At 41.8% G+C, this 20291-nt stretch overlaps 2 protein-coding genes across 10 annotated transcripts in view; one reads left to right on the forward strand and one right to left on the reverse strand.

The window, feature by feature from the left end:
* Window positions 1-14205, reverse strand: part of SEPTIN2 (septin 2) — a 55050-nt gene extending 40845 nt beyond the window's left edge. For 2 of the 9 annotated variants that reach the window (XR_014712888.1, XM_084638369.1), the window contains exons 1-5: window positions 14041-14203; window positions 8771-8800; window positions 6771-6891; window positions 2622-2708; window positions 259-382 (exon numbers count right to left, since the gene is read on the reverse strand). Coding sequence is in view for 8 of the 9 variants with exons in the window: in XM_084638369.1 (XP_084494495.1) it covers window positions 259-382; window positions 2622-2708; window positions 6771-6891; window positions 8771-8779 (341 nt within the window). In the remaining variant the exon portion in view is untranslated. Of the gene's footprint in view, window positions 1-258; window positions 383-2621; window positions 2709-6770; window positions 6892-8770; window positions 8801-13666; window positions 13687-14040 lie in introns of those variants that run through there. The other 7 variants (XM_084638368.1, XM_084638375.1, XM_084638372.1 and 4 more) reach the window with 6 other exon arrangements.
* Window positions 14206-14321: 116 nt separating this feature from the next.
* HDLBP (high density lipoprotein binding protein) overlaps window positions 14322-20291 on the forward strand; it is a 91424-nt gene continuing 85454 nt past the window's right edge. Inside the window, exon 1 of the mRNA XM_084638364.1 lies at window positions 14322-14456. The gene's annotated coding sequence lies outside the window, so the exon portion shown is untranslated. The remainder of the gene's footprint in view (window positions 14457-20291) is intronic.

The following is a 20291-nucleotide window of genomic DNA, read 5'->3' on the forward strand; positions in this document are numbered from 1 at the left end:
GGAGGTTTTTAAGTTAGACACACACTTATCAGAGATAGTCTAGGTATACTTGGTCCTGCCCCAACACAGGGGAATGGGCATGGATGACCTCCAAAGATCTCTTCCAACCCTACATTTCTGTGATTGTGCTAGGCGCACAATGTACCTGCACTTCAGCGATTTAGTCCTGAGAAAAGAGTATGAGAATGAACTTCAAAGAATCCAAAGGGAGACGTAAATCCTCTTTTCTATAGGTCAATAAACCCTTTATATACATACCAGTCTCGGCAATTGATGGCATCACCATAACCTGGTGTATCTACAACTGTCAAACGGAGCTTAACACCCCTTTCCTCGATTTCAACTGTTGAAGCTTCAATCTGCACAGTCCTTTCAATTTTTTCTATAAAACAGCAAACTTGATCTTAAAAAGAAATCTCATAAATTTAGTTAATTCTAAGGCTAGATCAAGAATATCCAGCAAGTGGAACCATTTAAGAGGCTCTCTCTACTAATAACCTTATTCTTGGGGTCACATGACATCAGAAGCAGACACAAAATTTTCCATAGAAGCGTTTTTTCAAGACATCTGAGGATGTGTACTGTTTCTTTAAATCTGTAGCAGAAAGCCAGGCAGGATGAGTTTAGATAGAATGAGAAACAGACAGTAGCTTTCGGAGTACTTTTATTTTTATAGGGAAGGTTCTTTTCCATTGTTGGAAGAAAATGACAGACATGCCACATGACATGCTTAGCTAATGAAAATGAGTCACTCAACAAGAAAGCAGTGGAACTGCAATGCAAAAAGAACACCCCCCACCCAAAAAAAAAAAAAAAAAAAGAGAAGATTCCCAGAAGAGGGAAACAAAAAATATCCATTAACAGCTTCAAATTCCTTTGGCAGAAATGTGGCAGGTGTGTGACAAATGAGAATGCAGGACAGATAAATTATGCACACTCAGTGGAAGCATGTGCAGAAAAAAATAAAGAAAATTAGCAGTGTGTCTATCAAGGCAAGAAGCCAAGTGATGCCTATACTTAGAATTTCTCTAAGGGAGGTTTCAGAGTGATAGCCATGTTAGTCTGCATCAGCAAAAACGAGGAGTCCTTGTGGCGCCTTAGAGACTAACAAATTTATTTGGGCATATGCTTTCGTGGGCTAAACCTCACTTCATCAGATGCATGGAGTGGAAAATACAATAGGGAGGTATACATACACAGCGTATGAAAAGATGGGAGTTGCCTTACCAAGTGTGTGTGGGGGTTAGTGCTAATGAGCCAATTCAAGTAAGGTGGAAGTGGGCTATTCTCAACAGTTGACAAGAAGGGGTGGAAATCACTTTTGTAGTGCTAAGGGAGGTATTATGAGAATTTTCTGCATCTTTGTTCAAGTTGACTTTATTTTCAAAAAGACTTCTGTCCTCCCTTCTTCCTGTGCCATGAAGGCATTTTTTCCCAAAAAGAACTAAGCAGACTCTTTGGTACTATTCATCATCATTCCTCACTTGACCACATGGGCTCATTAACAGATGCAAAGGGCTCATGTTTCCTGGGGTGAAGTGTACTGCCTCCCTAGCACGCATAAAGTAGATAATAAGCAAGTAGGGCTCTCCAGCCAATGCAGTTTGAATACTGTTTGCAGTATTCCAGTCACAAATGCCTATCGCAGCTACACTAGCACAAATATGCAACCATATTTGGAAGAGACGACTAAGGGTGGATATGATTGAGGTCTATAAAATCATGACTGGCGTGGAGAAAGTGTTATTTACTCCTTCTCATAACATGAGAGCTAAGGGTCACCAAATAAAAATAGGCAGCAGGTTTAAAACAAACAAAAGGAAGTATTTCTTCACACAATGCAGTCAACCTGTGGAACTCTGCCAGAGGATATTGCGAAAGCCAAGACCAGGGGTGGCCAACCTGTGGCTCCGGAGCGGCTCTTCAGAAGTTAATATATGGCTCTTTGTATAGGCACTGACTCTGGGGCTGAAACTACAGGTGCCAACTTTCCAATGTGACAGGGCGGGCTCTCACTGCTCAACCCCTGGCTCTGCCATAGGCCCTGTCCCCACTCCAACCCTTCCTGAGCCCACCCCTGAGCCTGTCGTGCCCTCACTCCTCCCCCAGAGCCTCCTGCACGCCACGAAACAGCTGATCGGGAGGTGCGAGGAGGGAGGGGGAGGCGCTGATCGGCAGGGTGGTCAGTGGGTGGTAGACACTGGGAGCAGGGTGGGGAACTGAAGGGGGGTTGCTGACGTATTGCTGTGGCTCTTTGGCCATGTACATTGGTAAATTCTAGCTCCTTCTCAGGCTCAGGTTGGCCACTCTTGGCCAAGACTACAACAGGGTTCAAAAAAGAACTAGATAAATTCATGGAGAATAGGTCCGTCAATGGCTATAAGCCAGGATGGGGAGGGATGGTGTCCCTAGCCTCTGTTTGCCAGAAGCTGGAAATGCGTGATAGGGAATGGATCACTTGATGATTACCTGTTCCGTTCATTCCCTCTGGGGCACCAGTCATTGGCCTCTGTCGGAAGACAGGATACTGGGCTAGATGGACCTTTGGTCTGACCCAGTAGGGCCATTCTTATGTTATGTTCATTCACACTGAAGAGACATTAGGAAATAAAAATGTTTACCGGCTGCTCCTGGGATTATCCTTTCTGGGTAGAGATCTGTCAAGAACAGGCTGTTTATTAGAGTAGATTTTCCCAATCCAGATTCACCTATGATTCATTTTGAAAATATGCTGATCATAAATACGTTCTACATAATTAACCTTTCAGAAATGATATATAACATCTGATTATAGATATTTTTCTTAAGTTAAATGTAACCAAGTCTTTCAAATTGTGGATTAAACTGACATGGAGTGGTAATGATATAGTCAGGCCACTATTATGCGCTTAAAGCAGGAGTTCATTTTATATATTCCAAATTTTTAGCACATAAGCTCTAAGTAAAGCTTGATATTTGAAGACTTACATGTAAATCTGTTAGAGCTCTAATTTTTTAATTGACCTTAAATTCACAGTCTGAGTCTTATGATTTTTCAGTCTCCTGTAGCTTTTAAACTAAAAGTTGTAGTGAAATTTTTGCATATAGTAAGAGTTTGAAGTACATCTGGGATTATTTAATAACTGTCACTGATTGAAAAAAAATGTTACTGGTATACATCACAATCAAATCTTTGTGCTGTGGTTAGCCAATGGAAAACAATTATATCTGCTACTTATATTGTCTGATATGGTATGCAGAAGTCTTTTGAAACTGTTACAGAGTGGTGTACAACACTACCTTTTGGCATATGCACCGAATAATGTTTCCTGTAATTGAAGGCTAACACAATGTGTGATTAATAGGTTTGCTAGTTCAGGGCATTTATGTTGCATCAGACAAAAAGGATCTTCAACAACGGAATGGCTACATAGTTGAAGACCAGGATCTTTGACACTTTAGCCATTTGCTTTGATGAAGACCCTGACCTCTGTCAAACTGCTCAGCTTCTGATGTAGCCAAACTGTTTCAAAGGGGGAGGTGGTGGGGAGGATCTTTGACAATGTATCCAACTGATTTGTCAAAGATCCTGTTCTTCATTAAACTGATCAACAGAACTGAACAAAAAAATAAAAATAAAAATGAAAAAAGAGCGAAAGATGGGCCTGTCAATCCCCCTGGGCTATATGACCAATGACACTGATCAAACACAAATGTGATGACTGAATATGAAGACCAAAATGAAAATTAAAAACCTATAACAAAATGAAAAACCCAACCAGCTAAATAGTTGGTCAAATGTTTTAGAAAAATGGCCATTTTTCAAACTGAAAAATTACAACCAGTTCCTACAATCAGCTGATTCAGGAATGGAGCTTGCTGGCTGAACAGTTTCATGCAACAAGAAAGCCATGATTTTTATTGATGGAGTTTACTACTGCTTGAAACTGGGCTAAGCTCCACACCAAAACAAGCCACAGTTTTCCTTATCTACTTTAAAAGTTTGAATAAGTGCAGCTACACTGGCAACTGACCACCGATTAATGAATTTGGGGCTAATCCCAAACCTAGACAAGGCAGTAGTTTAGTGCTGGAAACCTTAAATTGGTCAATTAACACAAGCTTCCTTTTGGTTTAACATGGCCAAGCAGCCAGAATATAAATGTCAACTTGCATTTTCATGCATCAGCCAATTTGTCTACACTTGGATAAGTTGGACAAGCAATAATGGAAGCTGTCATTGAAATAGGGAGAATTATGGTCAGAACCATATCAGCATACACAGCTTTTAAGAAAATTTATCCCATCCCATCCCAGTTTCCTGGGAATGAAGACATTTGACTTTAAAGAATAAGATTATAGGTCAAAAGAATAAAGACATTAAATATGATTCACAACAGAAGAAAAAGTTAAACCCCCTCTTTGTTTACCTATACATATCTGGACAGAAGATAGACACATTCAGGCCAAATTACTGAAATAATCAGAATTTTGAGTAATTTATTTTTAACTCACATCTACTGCCCCTCTAGGTTAGCAAAGTATCATCCAAACTCTCCTAATACAATGCATTTCAATGAAGTTGTTTTCCCTAATTTTTCTCCTCAAATATCTTTATTTATACCTTAAAACTATTGGCAGATAGGTAACATACAGTAAGCATTGCTATCCCACACAGAAACTTTCAAATAAGTGTCTTCTCCTTTACTAATGTTGTCTCTTTTCCATACATGAATTTGTTTTTGAATGGAGCAGACACTGGGTTGTTTTGTTTAATAATTTATACTTGGCTCTATGCCAAAGCCACTTTACATAGTTGTATTTTCAGCTGATGTCACAGAGTGCTGGGAATTAAATTTAGCTGCAGCAGAGAAAGTGTGTTTATAGTTCTCTTAATTGTTTAAATGTTTTGGATTACAGAATAGTAGACTTCAAAAAAGGTTAAAAATAAATAATTTGAGAATTGGGGGTTTCTTAGCAGATAAAGTTTTAGAAAGTAAACTGACATTTTATATAAAAGCTGTTTAAATGTATCCTGTAAAGATTTTATCCAAAACAAAGCCAGCAGAGCTGATGAAAACCCAAACTAGCAAGGAACAGACATTCAATACAGTATAACTGATTTAAAATTTTTTTGAATTCTCACTCTAGGTAATGCAAGCAGGCTCTCATGAATTATTCTAATAAAATGTGAAAAGCAAAGCTTTCCTAGCATTCAACTGTAAGCTACAAAAACAGGACAGACGTAATGCTGTGGCTGCTCTGTTGGCAGAAAACAAGGAAATAATTATGGATTCGAGGTGGTCTTTTATAAGTCTTGGGCTCTAGAATGATTACAACTCAGGTGGTACATAAACAACCACTAACGGTTCTACCACCAAATAGTTCCATGACTCACAAGCCAACTCCTGCAGTGAGGTACATCTGACAGAAGCAAATAATGAAAGGGAGTTTTTATTACTAGTAACGACGTGTGAAAGATATAACACAGCTTTGTTTTCAGATCTGGGATTGGGCTGCTGGGTTGGGTTGTTTTTTTGTTTTTGTTTTTAAAAACCACAATTTTACTGGTAGTCTGGAATAGATGGATAGAACCCTGAAATGTCACTTTTCAGTAAACATATTATAAGGTTGAGAACTAGTATGCTCAAAATCCAGAAATTCAAAAAAGTTATGGTTTCCACAGTAACATGGATACGTAAGTGTAATGTGTCTGAGTTAACCTTACATAATGACAGGTTTCAGAGTAGCAGCCGTGTTAGTCTGTATCTGCAAAAAGAAAAGAAGTACTTGTAGCACCTTAGAGACTAACAAATTTATTTGAGCATAAGCTTGCTCAAATAAATTTGTTAGTCTCTAAGGTGCTACAAGTACTTCTTTTCTTTTTGAGTTAACCTTGACTTGGGAGCCTGGTGGGGAGTGAAGAGACAAGTCTGAGGACTGCTGAATTGCAGAGCCAAATGAGGTGGTCAGTTTGGTATGAAAGGGTTTCTTTTGACCTCTTCTGCTATTCCTTATGCAACACTAAAGTTATCTATCTCATTTTAATGGCCTGTCAAGTTCCCATTTAAATGTACATTAAAAAAAATTGTACAGTTAATCATTTTATGCCTACAGACATTTTTTCCAAGTGAAATTGTATCAGCTCCCATACACTGCTGGGCATGCATAATACAATTACGATTACAACAAATAATGGAAAACTAAATGTGCAAGGATGGAATTTTAAACATTTAAAACTTGAAAATTGCTACACCAATTTTCTTCATGCTTAGTCACTACTACTCACTGACTGGCCACATGTTGAGTTTCAAAGTTCACCCATTTTTGCATTATCTGAGCACAATAAATGGTTCAAATAGGGATATGTGAGGGGGAAAAAAAAAAAAAAAGGTTGTCCCAACTCAAAACAGCAAAATAAGACTTTTCCTCAAACTTTTTTTTTAAACCCATTTAAGCACAGAAAGTTTAAGTCCCAAAGGACAAAACAGGAGGAAGTAATGAGTACAAAAGGTGTGAGAAGACCTTCTTAATCTTACCTACAGAATTAGCTACCACACACAATGTTTGGATGTATTACTACTTATGTGGAACAGCTAGCTCATTAACACGTTGAAGTATACTTGAGTTTAATTATCATCTTTAAACTATACAACTATACAGGACTGAACCACTGGATACTATATAAAGTATATGAAGACTTTCTTCACGCAAGAAGTTACATTGCATTCAGCCTAATCCCCAGTTTTCTAAATTCTAATTAGAAGAATTTATTAAAAATATTCTCTTACCAACCACCATGAGAGTGAACTCAAAGCCCTTTTTCACAGACTTCCGATGAACCTGGTTGGGAAGGTTTGCAAATCCAACATAGCCAGGAGTTTCTGGATTGGTAAATTGGGCAGGCGGTTGCTAAATAAAATAATCAGAAGATTATATATGCTATAGGCTGAAATAACTGAGGACAGTTCTGAAGCTTGTAATTACAAATTAGAGGCAGAGCGGGAAAATATTTGAAGTCTTCAGTCTTTATTGCTCACACTGTTCTCTACAGAATAGGCACTCAAGTTTGAGTCACCGTAAGTTAAAACAGAGGGAGCTGGCAGGAGTGTTTTCTGTAAAAGGCCCTCACCTTTGGAACTTACACCCCAACCTTTGGTCTGAAAGAACCCAAACCTGTTGGTGTGTATCACACATTGCAAGGCCTACTTTTGCCACTCAGGCTTTAGGGAATGGAAAGGATTCATGATTTGGTTTTGGTTGTGACTTCACTGCTGATTTTATTTGCATTGTTTTTCTAAATAACTGTCAAAAGGTGCCTGAAGTAAATATAGGAATCCTTTTTTGTATATTATATTGTTATAAGTGTAGATACATAAATGACTGGCTGCACATGCACAATGTAAACCTAAAAAACATTTACATATCAAAGTTTTCACTGACAAATTAGATAGCAACAGCTTTATTATATCTGTTTCATTTCCAGATTAAAATAAATGGCATGTTTTTCCTCCAAGAGTTTAAATGAAACTGAAAATTCATGGGATGCGTTTCTCACTACTACTACTACATGTTGTGCAGAAACCCACTACAGCTATATTCACACTACCATAATGGTTAAACAATTTAGAAGACAATTTTACAACACAGAATAGATTAACTGTGCTAAGTGAAAGTTTTCACAACTAGTGTAGTTTATTCCAACTATCCTTCCAAGAATTATAGTAAATTATATTCAATATTACCCTCAGCAGACTATGCTTGTGTAGTAATCATACTAACTACTTTTAAAAATGTGTGGTGTTTAACGCCAATTTAAAAGTGGTTGTGTGGATGGGACTTATGCACATGCTAAATCAAATTGCAACTCTACATTTCTAGTCAGTTCTGACACATACAAATAAAAAAAATTAAAAGCTACCTGTTATCTGATGATAATCTATTTGAAATCTTATAATAAAGCAAGAGGATTGACTTAATACAGGTGTCCCTTCTAGCTCAAAGTAATCTGTGATCAGTTCATTAAAATCAGAAGGAAAACTAGAGGGTGCTCTGGAAAGGACTCAACTTTCATTTTCAATTTACAATGTATAAACACATCCAACATTAAAGAATAGCAGAAAAAGTTTTCAGACATATTGGTTATTCTCCCCAAACATACTACTCAAACACTTTACACAATTTATGTCAGTGACAATAGGTTAATATGGGCCATTCCGATTTCTACTTTTGACACAAAATGGGTGGAACAAGAAATCTGAATTTTATATGCTGATTGTTACATTTATATGATCTTTTCGTTTAAATTCTCTATTGTTGCTTTTATAATCTTGCTTAAAGGATCTGTCCATCCCCCAGCTTGCTTTTGGGGCAAAAGCCAATTAAACTGGTGCTCATCCTTTTCCTGAATGTTCATTGCTGACTGCAAAACTGGGTACACAGTGGCAGAAGAGAAGTTCAAATACAAAATAGTACAGTTGGGGTAAAGGGTTTGCTCAAGTGAGGGACATTACTTCAGCGGAAAAAAGCTACATGGTTTCCCTTTATAACCTCAATAGGGAAACAACTTTCATAAACAGTGTTTTGCATAATTTCATCTGTTACCAAACTGTTCAAAGTTTATTTTCATTCATCTCTAAATTTGAAATATTCTATACACTTGACTGTGGATCCCACACTCTAAAAACTTTATATTCATTGCACATGAAGGAACGGTTGCACTATCTAAAAACCTTAATAAAAAACTATGATTTTATGTTGTAATTAATGAAAATACAAATGCTGTTCTTACCTTGGCCATCCTTATGGAAGGTCAGCCACTCTGTGAACAAAATGTTTTTTAGTTTGTTACAAACAGGATAATATGAAGACCAAAACACCTACTAAAACCACCACTGTGCAATCAAATTTTAATGGTCTCTTGACAGTGAGCAAGACAGAGACCATTCTAAACTACTTGCACGTATTACCCAGCTTCTGGACCACCTCAAATGATTTCCTGTCAAATACCATTTTTATCTTTACCTTTGTTATGAAAATCTCACTCCATATTCAAAGATTAACACTGAATGCCTAACTCCAATTTTATTTAATTCATTGGAATCAAAGTTAAGCCAACACTGTGTGCTTCAGAAAATTCCACTCAAACTATACGAGAAGAAAAAAAATCTTTTGCATCTGGAAAAATTATAAAGCTTACACCTTTTACAAAAACCAACTGAAGTAAAATCTAAAGAAGAGCTTTATGTAGCTCAAAAGCTTGCATCGTATACCAACAGAAGTTGGACTAGTAAAAGATATGACCTCACCTACCTTGTTTCTCTAAAAGAAACTATTAGAGTTTACAGGAAATTGCCTTTTCAGAATTCAGATAAAATTTTCAGAATTCAGACAAATACAGCTTTCTCTCCTCCCCCACACTTTTAAGTGTCCTGTAAATAATCATTAAAGGAAGAGGTTCAACAACTCTTTGGGGGAGAGGGACAGCTTAGTGGTTTGAGCATTAGCCTGCTAAACCCAGGGCTGTGAGTTCAATCCTTGAGGGGGCCATTTAGGGATCTGGGGCAAAAATTGGGGATTGGCCCTGCTTTGAGCAGGGGGTTGGACTAGATGACCTCCTAAGGTCCCTTCCAACCCTGATGTTCTATGAACTTTGAAATGTGATAGGGTAAGCAAAATTAGAAAAATCATCATCTCCTCCTCTCTAAATCACAATGTCTACAACAAGAAAAGGAGTACTTGTGGCACCTTAGAGACTAACAAATTTATCTGAGCATAAGCTTTCGTGAGTTACAGCTCACTTCATCACATCCGATGAAGTGAGCTATATGCGATGAAGTGAGCTGTAACTCATGAAAGCTTATGCTCAAATAAATTGGTTAGTCTCTAAGGTGCCACAAGTACTCCTTTTCTTTTTGTGAATACAGACTAACACGGCTGCTACTCTGAAAAATGTCTACAACCTAATCCTACCATTTAAAATGCTGCTAAAATCTTTTTGCCTCATAGCTCTGCCAGCTCCTCCCCCCAGTTTCTCCTTTAGCTCCCCCTTCATCTACCATGTCAAAAACTAACTTCTTGTCCTTACTCACAAAAAGTCTCCATAATTTATAGCCCCACTCTACCAGACTGACTCCCACCTTCACTATCACTGATGCCAAATTTGATCACCCAATTTTCTGCTCGTTCTCCAAGCACTTGCATTCCTTCCCCCATGCCACTCTTTAAGGGGGGGGGGGGAAGGCTTCCAATTAAAAACCATAAACCACCACCTAATCCTCCTTCAAGTCCCCCAAAACTCATCTCTTCCATAATATATATCTTAAACTGAAACCTGACAATGGCTAGACAGGTAGAGAACTGTGATGATTGCTACTGACTGCCTACAATATGTCATCTTAACCAAGATATAAAACCAGAGGCCTTGACCCTTTGTGGTTACTAAATGTTCAATAGTAATTTTCACAAGAACAAGCGGTGTTTACCAAAATAGAATATTTACTAGGGAGTTTAGTTATTACCAGGGACTTCAGGAAGCAGATGTATCCAAATTTGCTATCTGCGTAGCAAGAAGAGTGCAAATTTACCTGCCACAGTTAACTGTGCCTTCAGGACTGAATTACTGTTACACATTGTGTGTGTGCGCGCATGTGTGAAGGAAACAGCCTGAGTGGCTTCAGTGTATGTCTACACCATGCACCTTATAACAGTGCGGATGTGCTGCTACAGCTGCGCCTTGTAAGGCACACAACGTAGTCGCTCTTTGTCGATGGGAGAAAGCTCTCCTGACAATAAAATAAAACACTAATGCGGGGCGGTATCTTAGTCAACAGGAGAGTGGCTTCCACGGATGAAGCACTGTCCACACCATGGGCATGGAAATCGTAGGCTGTGGGAAGCTGTGCCTCCCCAAACAGCCTAGCATGGCCCCACCCACACCCTGCCTCCAGGCCAGGTCCCTTCCTGCAGTTCCCCCCAGCCCTTTGCCCTGGCTGCTGCCATTGCGGTGGCACACCAGGGCTGGGGGCTGCTGTCGCTGCGCTGACTGGGGCTACAGTGGAGGTGCAGACGAGGAGGGTGAGGGGCAGAGCTTCGGGCACAAGCAGAGGAGCTGAGGTCTAGGCTTCCACAATGCCCGGGTCACCAGCTGCCTATCGTGCACACCAGAACTTTGTCGTTAAAACTTTTGTTATTCAGGAGGGATGGGGGTTTCCACACCTCTGAGCAACAGAAGTTTTAACAATGAAAGTACAGGGCAGACAAAGCCTAAGAAATAAAAGCTAGTGCAATATATGACATTGTGTTTGTTAGGTGGAGTTCCATGCTATAATTATGTAACATCAGTGCTCCGTGATCTATGGACAATGATCAACGGTCAACAATCAGTTTCCAAGTGGAATTCAAGGAGCTGGTTTAAACCGATCGAGTCCTAAATTGTTTGATATTAGTCAAGAGATTTCGACTCCTTAAGCTACACTGCTGTGGCTAGGATCAGAGGCAGTGCTCAGATGACAAACTCTCAGAAAGAAAAAGGGAGTTACTAGCAGGGTGTTCTCAACTTTAGAAAATCTTCTCCCTGTTGGTCCAAGGACCACACTGGTTTTCCAGGCACACTGCAAGGGCCATCTTTCCACCCACGAAGTGTGGGGGCGCGCAGGTTGTGGGTTGGAGGAATTTTATTATGGCTGCTTGGTGGAAAGGGGTATTTACATTTGCTGATACATATCTGTACATTTATTGCTAAAGATAAGAGTCCTGGAGATATTCATTGTGAAATTGAGATTACAAACAGGTGCTTATTTTATAAATCTAAACAAAAAATATGGAGAGTTACCATTATATCAAACTGCACAAAAGGTAAATTAAAAGACCTCTACCTAGTAGTAACTTTCTCTTTAAATTCTGTGCAAGTAGGTCCAAGGGTACTGAATTACTTAAGACAATGAATTACCTTCCATATGGATCTTCAAGAACTTCAAATATTAACTGATCAAATCTCAACATCCTTGAGTTAAGTTTCATTATCTCCATTGTACAGAGAAGGAAACTGAGGCAGAAAGAGGACCGTGTCCTTCACTCAGGATCACACTGCAAGTCCATGTCAGCGGTGGGATTTAAAACAAAAGCACCTTGAATTTTCTGTTATAGTTATAGGATCACACTATTTTGTATTGGATACGCTGTACTGTCTGGTCCAATCTAGGCTTCTCTAGCATAACCATTTATTCATTTAGGGTTCCTGTTGGCCACTGGTTCTCAACCAGGGGTACACATACCCCTGGGGGTACGCAAGGGTCTTCCAAGGAGCATATCAACTCACCTAGATGTTTGCTTAGTTTTACAACAGGCTACATAAAAAGCACTAGTGAAGTTAGTACAAACTAAAATTTCCTAGAATGACTTGTTTATACTGCTCTATATACTATACACTGAAATACAAGTACAACATTTATATTCCAATTGTTTTTTATACTTTCTCATATTTACCATACAAGTAAGCAATTTTTCAGTAATAGTGTGCTGGGACACTTTTGTATTTTTAATGTCTGATTTCTTCTGAAAGGGGTACAGTAGTCTGGAAAGGTTGGAAGCCACTGCTGTAGGCAACCAACATAGAAAGCTTTCACAACAGGGAATACTGCATGGAAGATGTTTTAATACTGTGATTAAGTTCTCTCATGCAGGCAGCAATACAATTCATAAGCAGTTTCCAATTTGAGAGCATCCTAGATCTTCCCTTACAGCTGTTCTAAAACCCTACGGAAGACATTATACATGTGTCTTGCATGATCAAAGAGGAGGTTTGAGCAGACTTTGAACTAGGTTAACGATAGATTGCTATTAAATCACATCTAAGCCACTGTTAGATCTCATTTCAAATGCAGATGAAGATAAGTAACTTGCTTCTCTGACACTTTAGATGCTGTCTGTAAAAACTTCACACGTGGCATAGAAAGCTCTAACCTTATAGTTGCTCCATCTTCTTCTACTTGGTGTAATGAGCATTTAGGCTGCAAGGCTCTTTGCTACCTCTTTAACCCTGCTCTTTGGTCAGCTCTAATTTCCACCCTTATAGTCATCAGTCCCCAGCTGTAGCTCCCTAGCTTCTTTCCTTTGCTCCATCCCTGGCACTAAGTCCTAGTCCCACCTGGTTCACAACCCTCACTTCCACAGCCCAGTAAATTCCACCCCTAACAGCCTGTGAACCTGCCCTGCGTTGCCACTGGACCTGAACTTTCCTCTACAGCTAGAGTTTCACCAGGTCTGTTAGTTCTACAGACCAAGAAGAACTAAAGTAATTTACATTTTAAAGGCTAAGCAGTTAATGCTTACATTTAATTGTAAACACGTAAACTTGTGTGTGTGAAGCTGTACACTGTAACTTTGCTGACAGTGATCCATTCAAACAGTGAAAATTCACAGTGGCGTAATTGAAACACGTTCTGTTTCCAAACTACCTTTTGCAGGAGTAAGTTTAGGTAGCTACAGCTACGGCTAGAAAGCCACAAGGCTTCTCCAAAGCTGCGAGGGGTGTTAAGTGCATAGTATTTGAAAAGCACGTTAGCCTTCAATTTTGAAACGCTAAGAGAAAAAACCCCACCTCCCCCAACCGTACAGCCATCTCTCCTCCCGCTCGCCCACCGGGGAGGACGGTATCAAGCAAAGGCGAAGTCGGCCTGCCGGCTACCTTCTGACCGCAGAAGGGACGAGGGAGTCCTCCGGCGGTCCCCGGCATTGCATCTCTGAAGCCCTGAGAGACATCGGGCTGGGGCTACCGGACAGCTAGGAAGTGCGGCGCCCGGGGATTCTCACCCCCCTCCAGCATCGCCAGGCAGCGGCCCGAAAGCAGGACGCGGAACCAGCACCACGGGACACTGTGGGGCCTAACCCCGCGGAAGCTGCAAGCCGCGAATGGGGGAAGAAGGGGGGCGGGGGAGGGGCGAGGAAACTCGCCCGTCTGGCTCCGGAGCCCAGACTCCTCGCCCTGGACCGCCCGCCCCTGAGCGGCCCTAGAGCCCCCCTTCCCCCTGGGGAGCCGGGAGCCGCCGCCGCGCCCCTCACCTGGCAGCCTGGGCTGTACAGAGCGACCGCGGAACCAAGCTCTTCCAACAGTTCCTCAGGCTCGCGCCCTCGCTACGAGTCTCTCTCCACTCAGGCTCGCTAACTACAGTCGCGCGCGCCTCCGCAGACCCCGCCCTAAAGTCGGAGTCGGGGACTCACAACGAAGGGACGCAAACTCGAGCGGCAGCCTCAGAATAAATGCGCGCCTGCGCGCCTCAAGAGCCCTAAAAGCGCATGAGCTTAACTGACTGTGCGGACGCACACGCTATTCCTGTGGCGATTTGACAGGACAAGGGTGTGTGGGGGTGGGGCCACCCTTATGCTGGCAGGTTACGCACATCTCTCTCCTTTACCAAGATGGCGGCTGGCCTCTCGGCCTCGTACCCAGCATAAGCTTCGCCGTAGGCCTATTAGAGGTAATTCCGATCTCCGCTCACACTCGGTATAGCAGCGCGATAAAATGGGGGGTCAGGGACGCATCAGGTAAGAGGGGCTGGACAGCTGAACACGATCCCCCACCCTAGGGGGCTGGGACGACTCTGTTGCCTCCAACAAGCTGACGGCAGCAGAGAGACGGGCTTAGAGCCCGCAATATCTAGCCAGCACTCATCTTCGCTCGATGGTTTGTTCCTTTTCTATTGGTGCTGGTGGGCCACGTGCCAGTGGTACTCCCCCTCATCCCCCGTTACCATAGAGCGCGGCGGAGGGAGAGGCAGCCGCCTTCCGGTGGGGGCTATGGGAGTGGCCACGTCCACTGCACAAGAGAGGGCCGTATGCAGCCATTGTCCGGTCCCCCCCACCCCTCCCAGTTGTGGGTGCAGAGTGGTTGCTGTCTCACCCCTGCCCCCCACTTTTAACTGGGTGGTTGCTTCACCCTCCCCCCGTAGATCAGTGGCAGGGGGTCGGATGCAATGTTGCCAACCGCAAGTATTTAAAATACATAAGTGTGCCCTGCTTCCCCCACACTGCCAAATTAATGAGATTGTAAATGCATATGGGGTGATTTTTATTTGCCATCTGGTTTGTGCAGCATTGGAGGCAGATTTTTATGCTGTTCTACAAAAACCATGAGCTAAAACAAAATTTTAAAAAGTGGATATTCTGATGCATTCCCATACTCTAGGGCTTAAGGCTATATCTATAGAGGGAGATTAGGCACTAAGTGGGGTGAGGAGACAGTGTTCCCTCATTTAACTTGGTGGCTCTGCTCCCAGCTCCATTGGGCCTGCCTTTGCATTCCCTTGGAAAATTATTACACTGGGGCTTGGAGTTTAACTTCTCCCGTCCCCTGCAGCAAAGGCAGCCTTAGAGATTCTCTAAATTCTCTACTCCCTAGCACCTAGCTGCAGCATAAGCTTCCCCCATGATGTCCTGCCCCTGTCCCTCTCCCTCTCTAGCCTTGAGGGAATCAGACCTGGAAAGGGTAGTTCAATCTCCTTTCCGCTGAAACAGGAAACAAAGAAACTTGTGCTAGTGGCTTTAGTCATGTCAACACCTGTCCCTTGGGAACAGGGGCAAAACCCTCCAACTCATTGCATTTATTATTTAGTGCTTGGGTATGTGTCCACAGATATGCATAGCACTGTAGCCAGAGGTTAAAGACACGTTCTAAGCCCCCAGAGGTTTATACTATGAGCGACTCAACATGCTTGATTGATGCTGTACATGTTAGGGGTTGCTTCTTGTGGGTTTTATTACTTATGTTTTAGTAAGTTGGGTGAAGATCTTATTCCACTAAACTTCTGATTTGGGATTAGAGTTGTCATTTCCATTACTATTGTCTTGAGGCACATCTGCCATCTGCTCCACAACCTCCCACCCTCAGACAAAAGCCCTGTGACCAACACAGATCATTTAGCACCTTCCACCACATGCTTATCTAATCCAGAATCTATTCACATAAAACAATTTAAATACCATTTTACATCTTTGTTAAAAGAAGGCTATTCAAAGAGAAATAGAGCTCAGGTACAGGTTTGCTGATCTGGAAAATGAAGAAGGGCCACAGCAGGCAGTAACAGAAAGTGGGAGGGCAAGGAAGAAGAGAAGGACAACTAGTCCTAGAAGAAGAGGGGAAGCGTCAATGAAGATAGGCGGAGTTGGGAGCCACTGGAGGATAGAGACTAACTCATAGAAGATTGCAAGAGAGAACAAAGACCAGAGGACTTGCAGCCAGAAAGAACAGGAGGCGGGCCAGAGAATTGCACCAATACCCGGATGAAGTGGGTCTACATCATTGGTGACCCCCTACTAAGAAGGACAGACCTGGCACCAGAGCTGATCCAGAGAACAGAAAGGTGTGCTGTCTGCAGGGAGCTAAGATGTGGGATGTGGACCTGAGGCTGGAGAATATACTAATAGGAGCAGGAAATAATTCACTCATTGACCTTTGCATGGGAACACATGATACTGCTAGATTCTCAGTAGAACGCATCAGTGGAGACAGTGCCAGGCTGGGGAAGATTCTTAAAGAAGTGAAGACTTAAGTGATCTTCAGTGGGATTCTACCTGTCCTTAGAGGAGGAGAACAAAGGTGAGACAAGATTATGATGATCAACAGATGGCTCGGGCAGTGGAGGACTTTGGGATGTTCAACCACTGGGAGGATTCATGGACACAGGACTGTTCTCATCGGATTGACTCCACCTGAGTAGTGAGGGAAATAGACTTTGATGGAGGTTGGCACAGCTGATCAAAAGAGCTTTAAACTAGGAATCTGGGAGATGGTTGGGAGATATACTCATGTAATCTCCATGCCTAATTTGAATATTGACCGGGAGGAAAAAATCAAGAAAGAGAGAATATTGCAATGGAGAAACTAACAGCAGTGGGTAGGAGAATGGACATTAAGAGGAAAGATAGTGCCATTACCATTGAAGCCAGACTGCAATACTGGCAATAGAATGACTGTATCTAAGCAGGTGAAGAATTTGGTTGAAGCCAAGCAGGAACAACTAAGATGTCTGTACATCAATGCAAGGAGCCTGGGTAACAAAATGGAGGAACAAGAACTACTGGTGCAGGAAGATGAAACCAGATATTATAGGGATAACAGAAACATGGTGGAATAGTAGCCATGACTGGAGTACAGGTATTGAAGGGTATATGCTATTCAGGAAAAACAGAAGTAAAGGTGATGGAGTAGCATTGTATGTTAATGATGAGGTAGACTGTAAAGAAATTTAGAAGTGATGGGAATGGATAACACGGTCTGTTTGAGACCAAATTACTTTGGGGAAGAAAGCTACCAGAGGCTCCCCTGTGATAGTGCTTGGGGTATGCTACAGACCCCCATGATCCAATCTAGATATGGATAGAGACCTCTTTAATATTTTTAATACAATAAAAACCTTCTGGAAATTGTGTGATTATGAGAGGCTTTAACTTCCCAGATATAGATTGGAGGGCAAGTGCTACTAATAATAATAAGGCCCACATTTTCCTGGATGTGATCGTAGGCGCTGGCTTCCTCTGGGCCTAGGGGTGCTCAAGCTCCCACCTGCTTCCTTCCCCCAAGCCCCCACCCTGTTTCGCCTCTTTCTGACCCCACCCCATCCCTTCTCCCAAGTCCCTGCCCCCACCCTACCTCTTCCCACCCAGTTCTGCCCCCTCCCCTGAGTGCACCTTGTCCCTACTCCTCCCAGAGCCTCCTGCACACCATGAAACAGCTGATTGCAGTGTGTGGTAGGTAGGTGGTAGGTGTGCTGGTAGGGAGGGGGAGGAGTTGATTGGTGGGGTCACCGGTGGGCGGGAGGCGCTGGGGGAAGGGAGGAGCTGGCTGCCAGTGTGTGTTAAGCACCTGCTAATCAGCATCTATGGCGGTGATAACTGACCGATTTCTTCACCAAATAGTTGCTGAATCTACAGGAGGTGATGCCATTTTAGATTTGGTATTGGTGAGTAGTGAGGATGTCATAGAAGAATTGGTTGTAGGGGACAACCATGGTTAAAGTGGTCATGAACTAATTCAGTTTAAACTAAATGGAAAGATAAACAAAAATAGATCTACAACTAGGGTCCTTGATTTCAAAAGGGCAAACTTAAAAAGATTAAGGGAATTAGTTAGGAAAGTGGACTGGGCTCAAGAACTCAAGGATCTGAATGTGGAGGAGGCTTGGAATTACTTTTAAGTCAAATTTCAGAGTAGCAGCCGTGTTAGTCTGTATTCGCAAAAAGAAAAGGAATACTAAATTTGTTAGTCTCTAAGGTGCCACAAGTACTCTTTTTTTTTTTTTTTTTTTAAGTCAAAGTTGCAAAGGCTATCTGAAGCCTGCATCCCAGGTGGTGGAAAAAATGTATAGGTAAATGTTGCAGACCAAGCTGGAAGAGCAAGCATCTCAAACAGGTGATTAAGAGAGCCTACAAAGAATGGAAGATGGGATGGATCAACAAGGAAAGCTATCTCTTGGAGGTCAGAAAGCGAAGGGGAAAAGTGAACTTTCAAAAGCCAAACAGAATTGGACCTTGCAAGGGAAATTAAAACCAATAGTAAAAGGAAGTGGAACCGCTAAGCATTGAGGATAATTTAGGGATGGCCCAACACCTAAACAAATACCTTTATTAAAAATGGAGGCAAAGTAATGAGAAGCTTTGCGGTACTGGCAGGCTGGCTAGTGGAAATGAGGATACGGAAGTAGAAATTATCACATGCAAGGTGGAAGTCAAACTTAAAACAGCTCAATGGAACTAAATCGGGGGGCCCATTTAATATCCACCCAAGAATATTAAAGGAACTGGTACATGAAACTGCAAGCCCAATAGCAAGGATTTTTAACAAATCTGTAAACTTTGGGTCGTACCTTGTGATTGGAGGCTTATCTAATACCTATTTTTAAGAGAGGGGAAAAAGTGATCAGGGAAATTACAGGCCTATTAGTTTAATCTCAGTTGTATGTAAGTGTAACTCATGCCTGTTTGGTGCGGCACTTTATCCCGCTTTAGTGACACCTAGACCACCTAGAGATTGATGTGTCTTCTACAGTCTTGGTTAAGAGGCATGTGGCTTTTAGCTCATGCAGCAGAGGCTCATACACAAGCTTCAGAAGTCCCAGGTTCAATCCTGGCTGCCGATGACGGGGGTGCCTTATGTAAAGTCTAAGAACAAATTTTGAAATAGAAAGTACTCACGGACATAAAGGTAGACAGTTATTGGGATAAAAATACAATATGGTTTCACAAAAAGTAGATCATGCCATACTAACCTGATCTTCTCCTTTGAGAAGATAACTGATTATTTTAGACAAAGGAAATGCTGTAGATCTAATCTACTTGGATTTCACTAAGGTATTTGACATAGTTCCACATGAGAAAATTATTATTTAAATTGGAGAAGATGGGGATTAATATGAGAATTTTAAGGTAGATAAGGAACTGGTTAAAGGGGACACTACAGTGGGTCATGCTGAAAGGTGAACTGTCAGGCTGGAGGGAGATTACTAGTGGAGTTCCTCAGAGATCAGTCTTGGGACCAATCTTATTTAACACTTTTATTAATGACCTTGACACACAAAGTGGGAGTGCGCTAATAACATTTGTGGGTGACACAAAGTTGGTGAGGTATTGCCAATACAGAGGAGGATCAGAATACAATACTAGAAGATCTGGATGACCTTGAAAACTGGAGTAATAGAAATAAGATGCAATTTAATAGTACAAAGTCATGCACTTAAGGACTAACAAGAAGAATTTTTGCTTTAAATTGGGGACTTATCCCATTGGAAGCCACAGAGGAGAAAGACCTGGGTGTATTGGTTAATCAAAGGATGACTATGAGCTGCCAATCTGATGCGGCCATGAAAAAGGCTAATGGGTATGTCCAGTAGAGATAGGGAAGTGTTATTACCATTATACAAGGCACTGGTGAGACTTATCTAGAATACTGTGTGCAATTCTGGTCTCCCATGTTAAAGAAAGATTAATTCAACTGGAACAGTTGCAGAGAAGTGCTACTAGGATGATCAGAGGAATGGAAAACCTACCTTACGAGAGGAAACTCGAGGAACTTGACTTAATTAGCCTAACCAAATGAAGGCTGGGGATGATATGATTGCTCTCTATAAACACATCAGAGGGTTAAATACCAGGCAGGGAGAGGAGTTAAGTTAAACACCAATGTGGACACAAGAACAAAGGGTTATAAAATGACCATCAACAAATTTAGGCTTGAAATTGGACAAAAGTTTTTAACCATCAGAGGAGCTGGAACAGCCTTTCAAGGGGAGTGGTGGGAGTAAAAACCTAACTGGCTTCAA

The sequence above is a fragment of the Lepidochelys olivacea genome (assembly GCF_965140295.1).
Source record: "Lepidochelys olivacea isolate rLepOli2 genome assembly, chromosome: 9".
In the NCBI taxonomy this organism is placed as follows: Eukaryota; Metazoa; Chordata; order Testudines; family Cheloniidae; genus Lepidochelys; species Lepidochelys olivacea.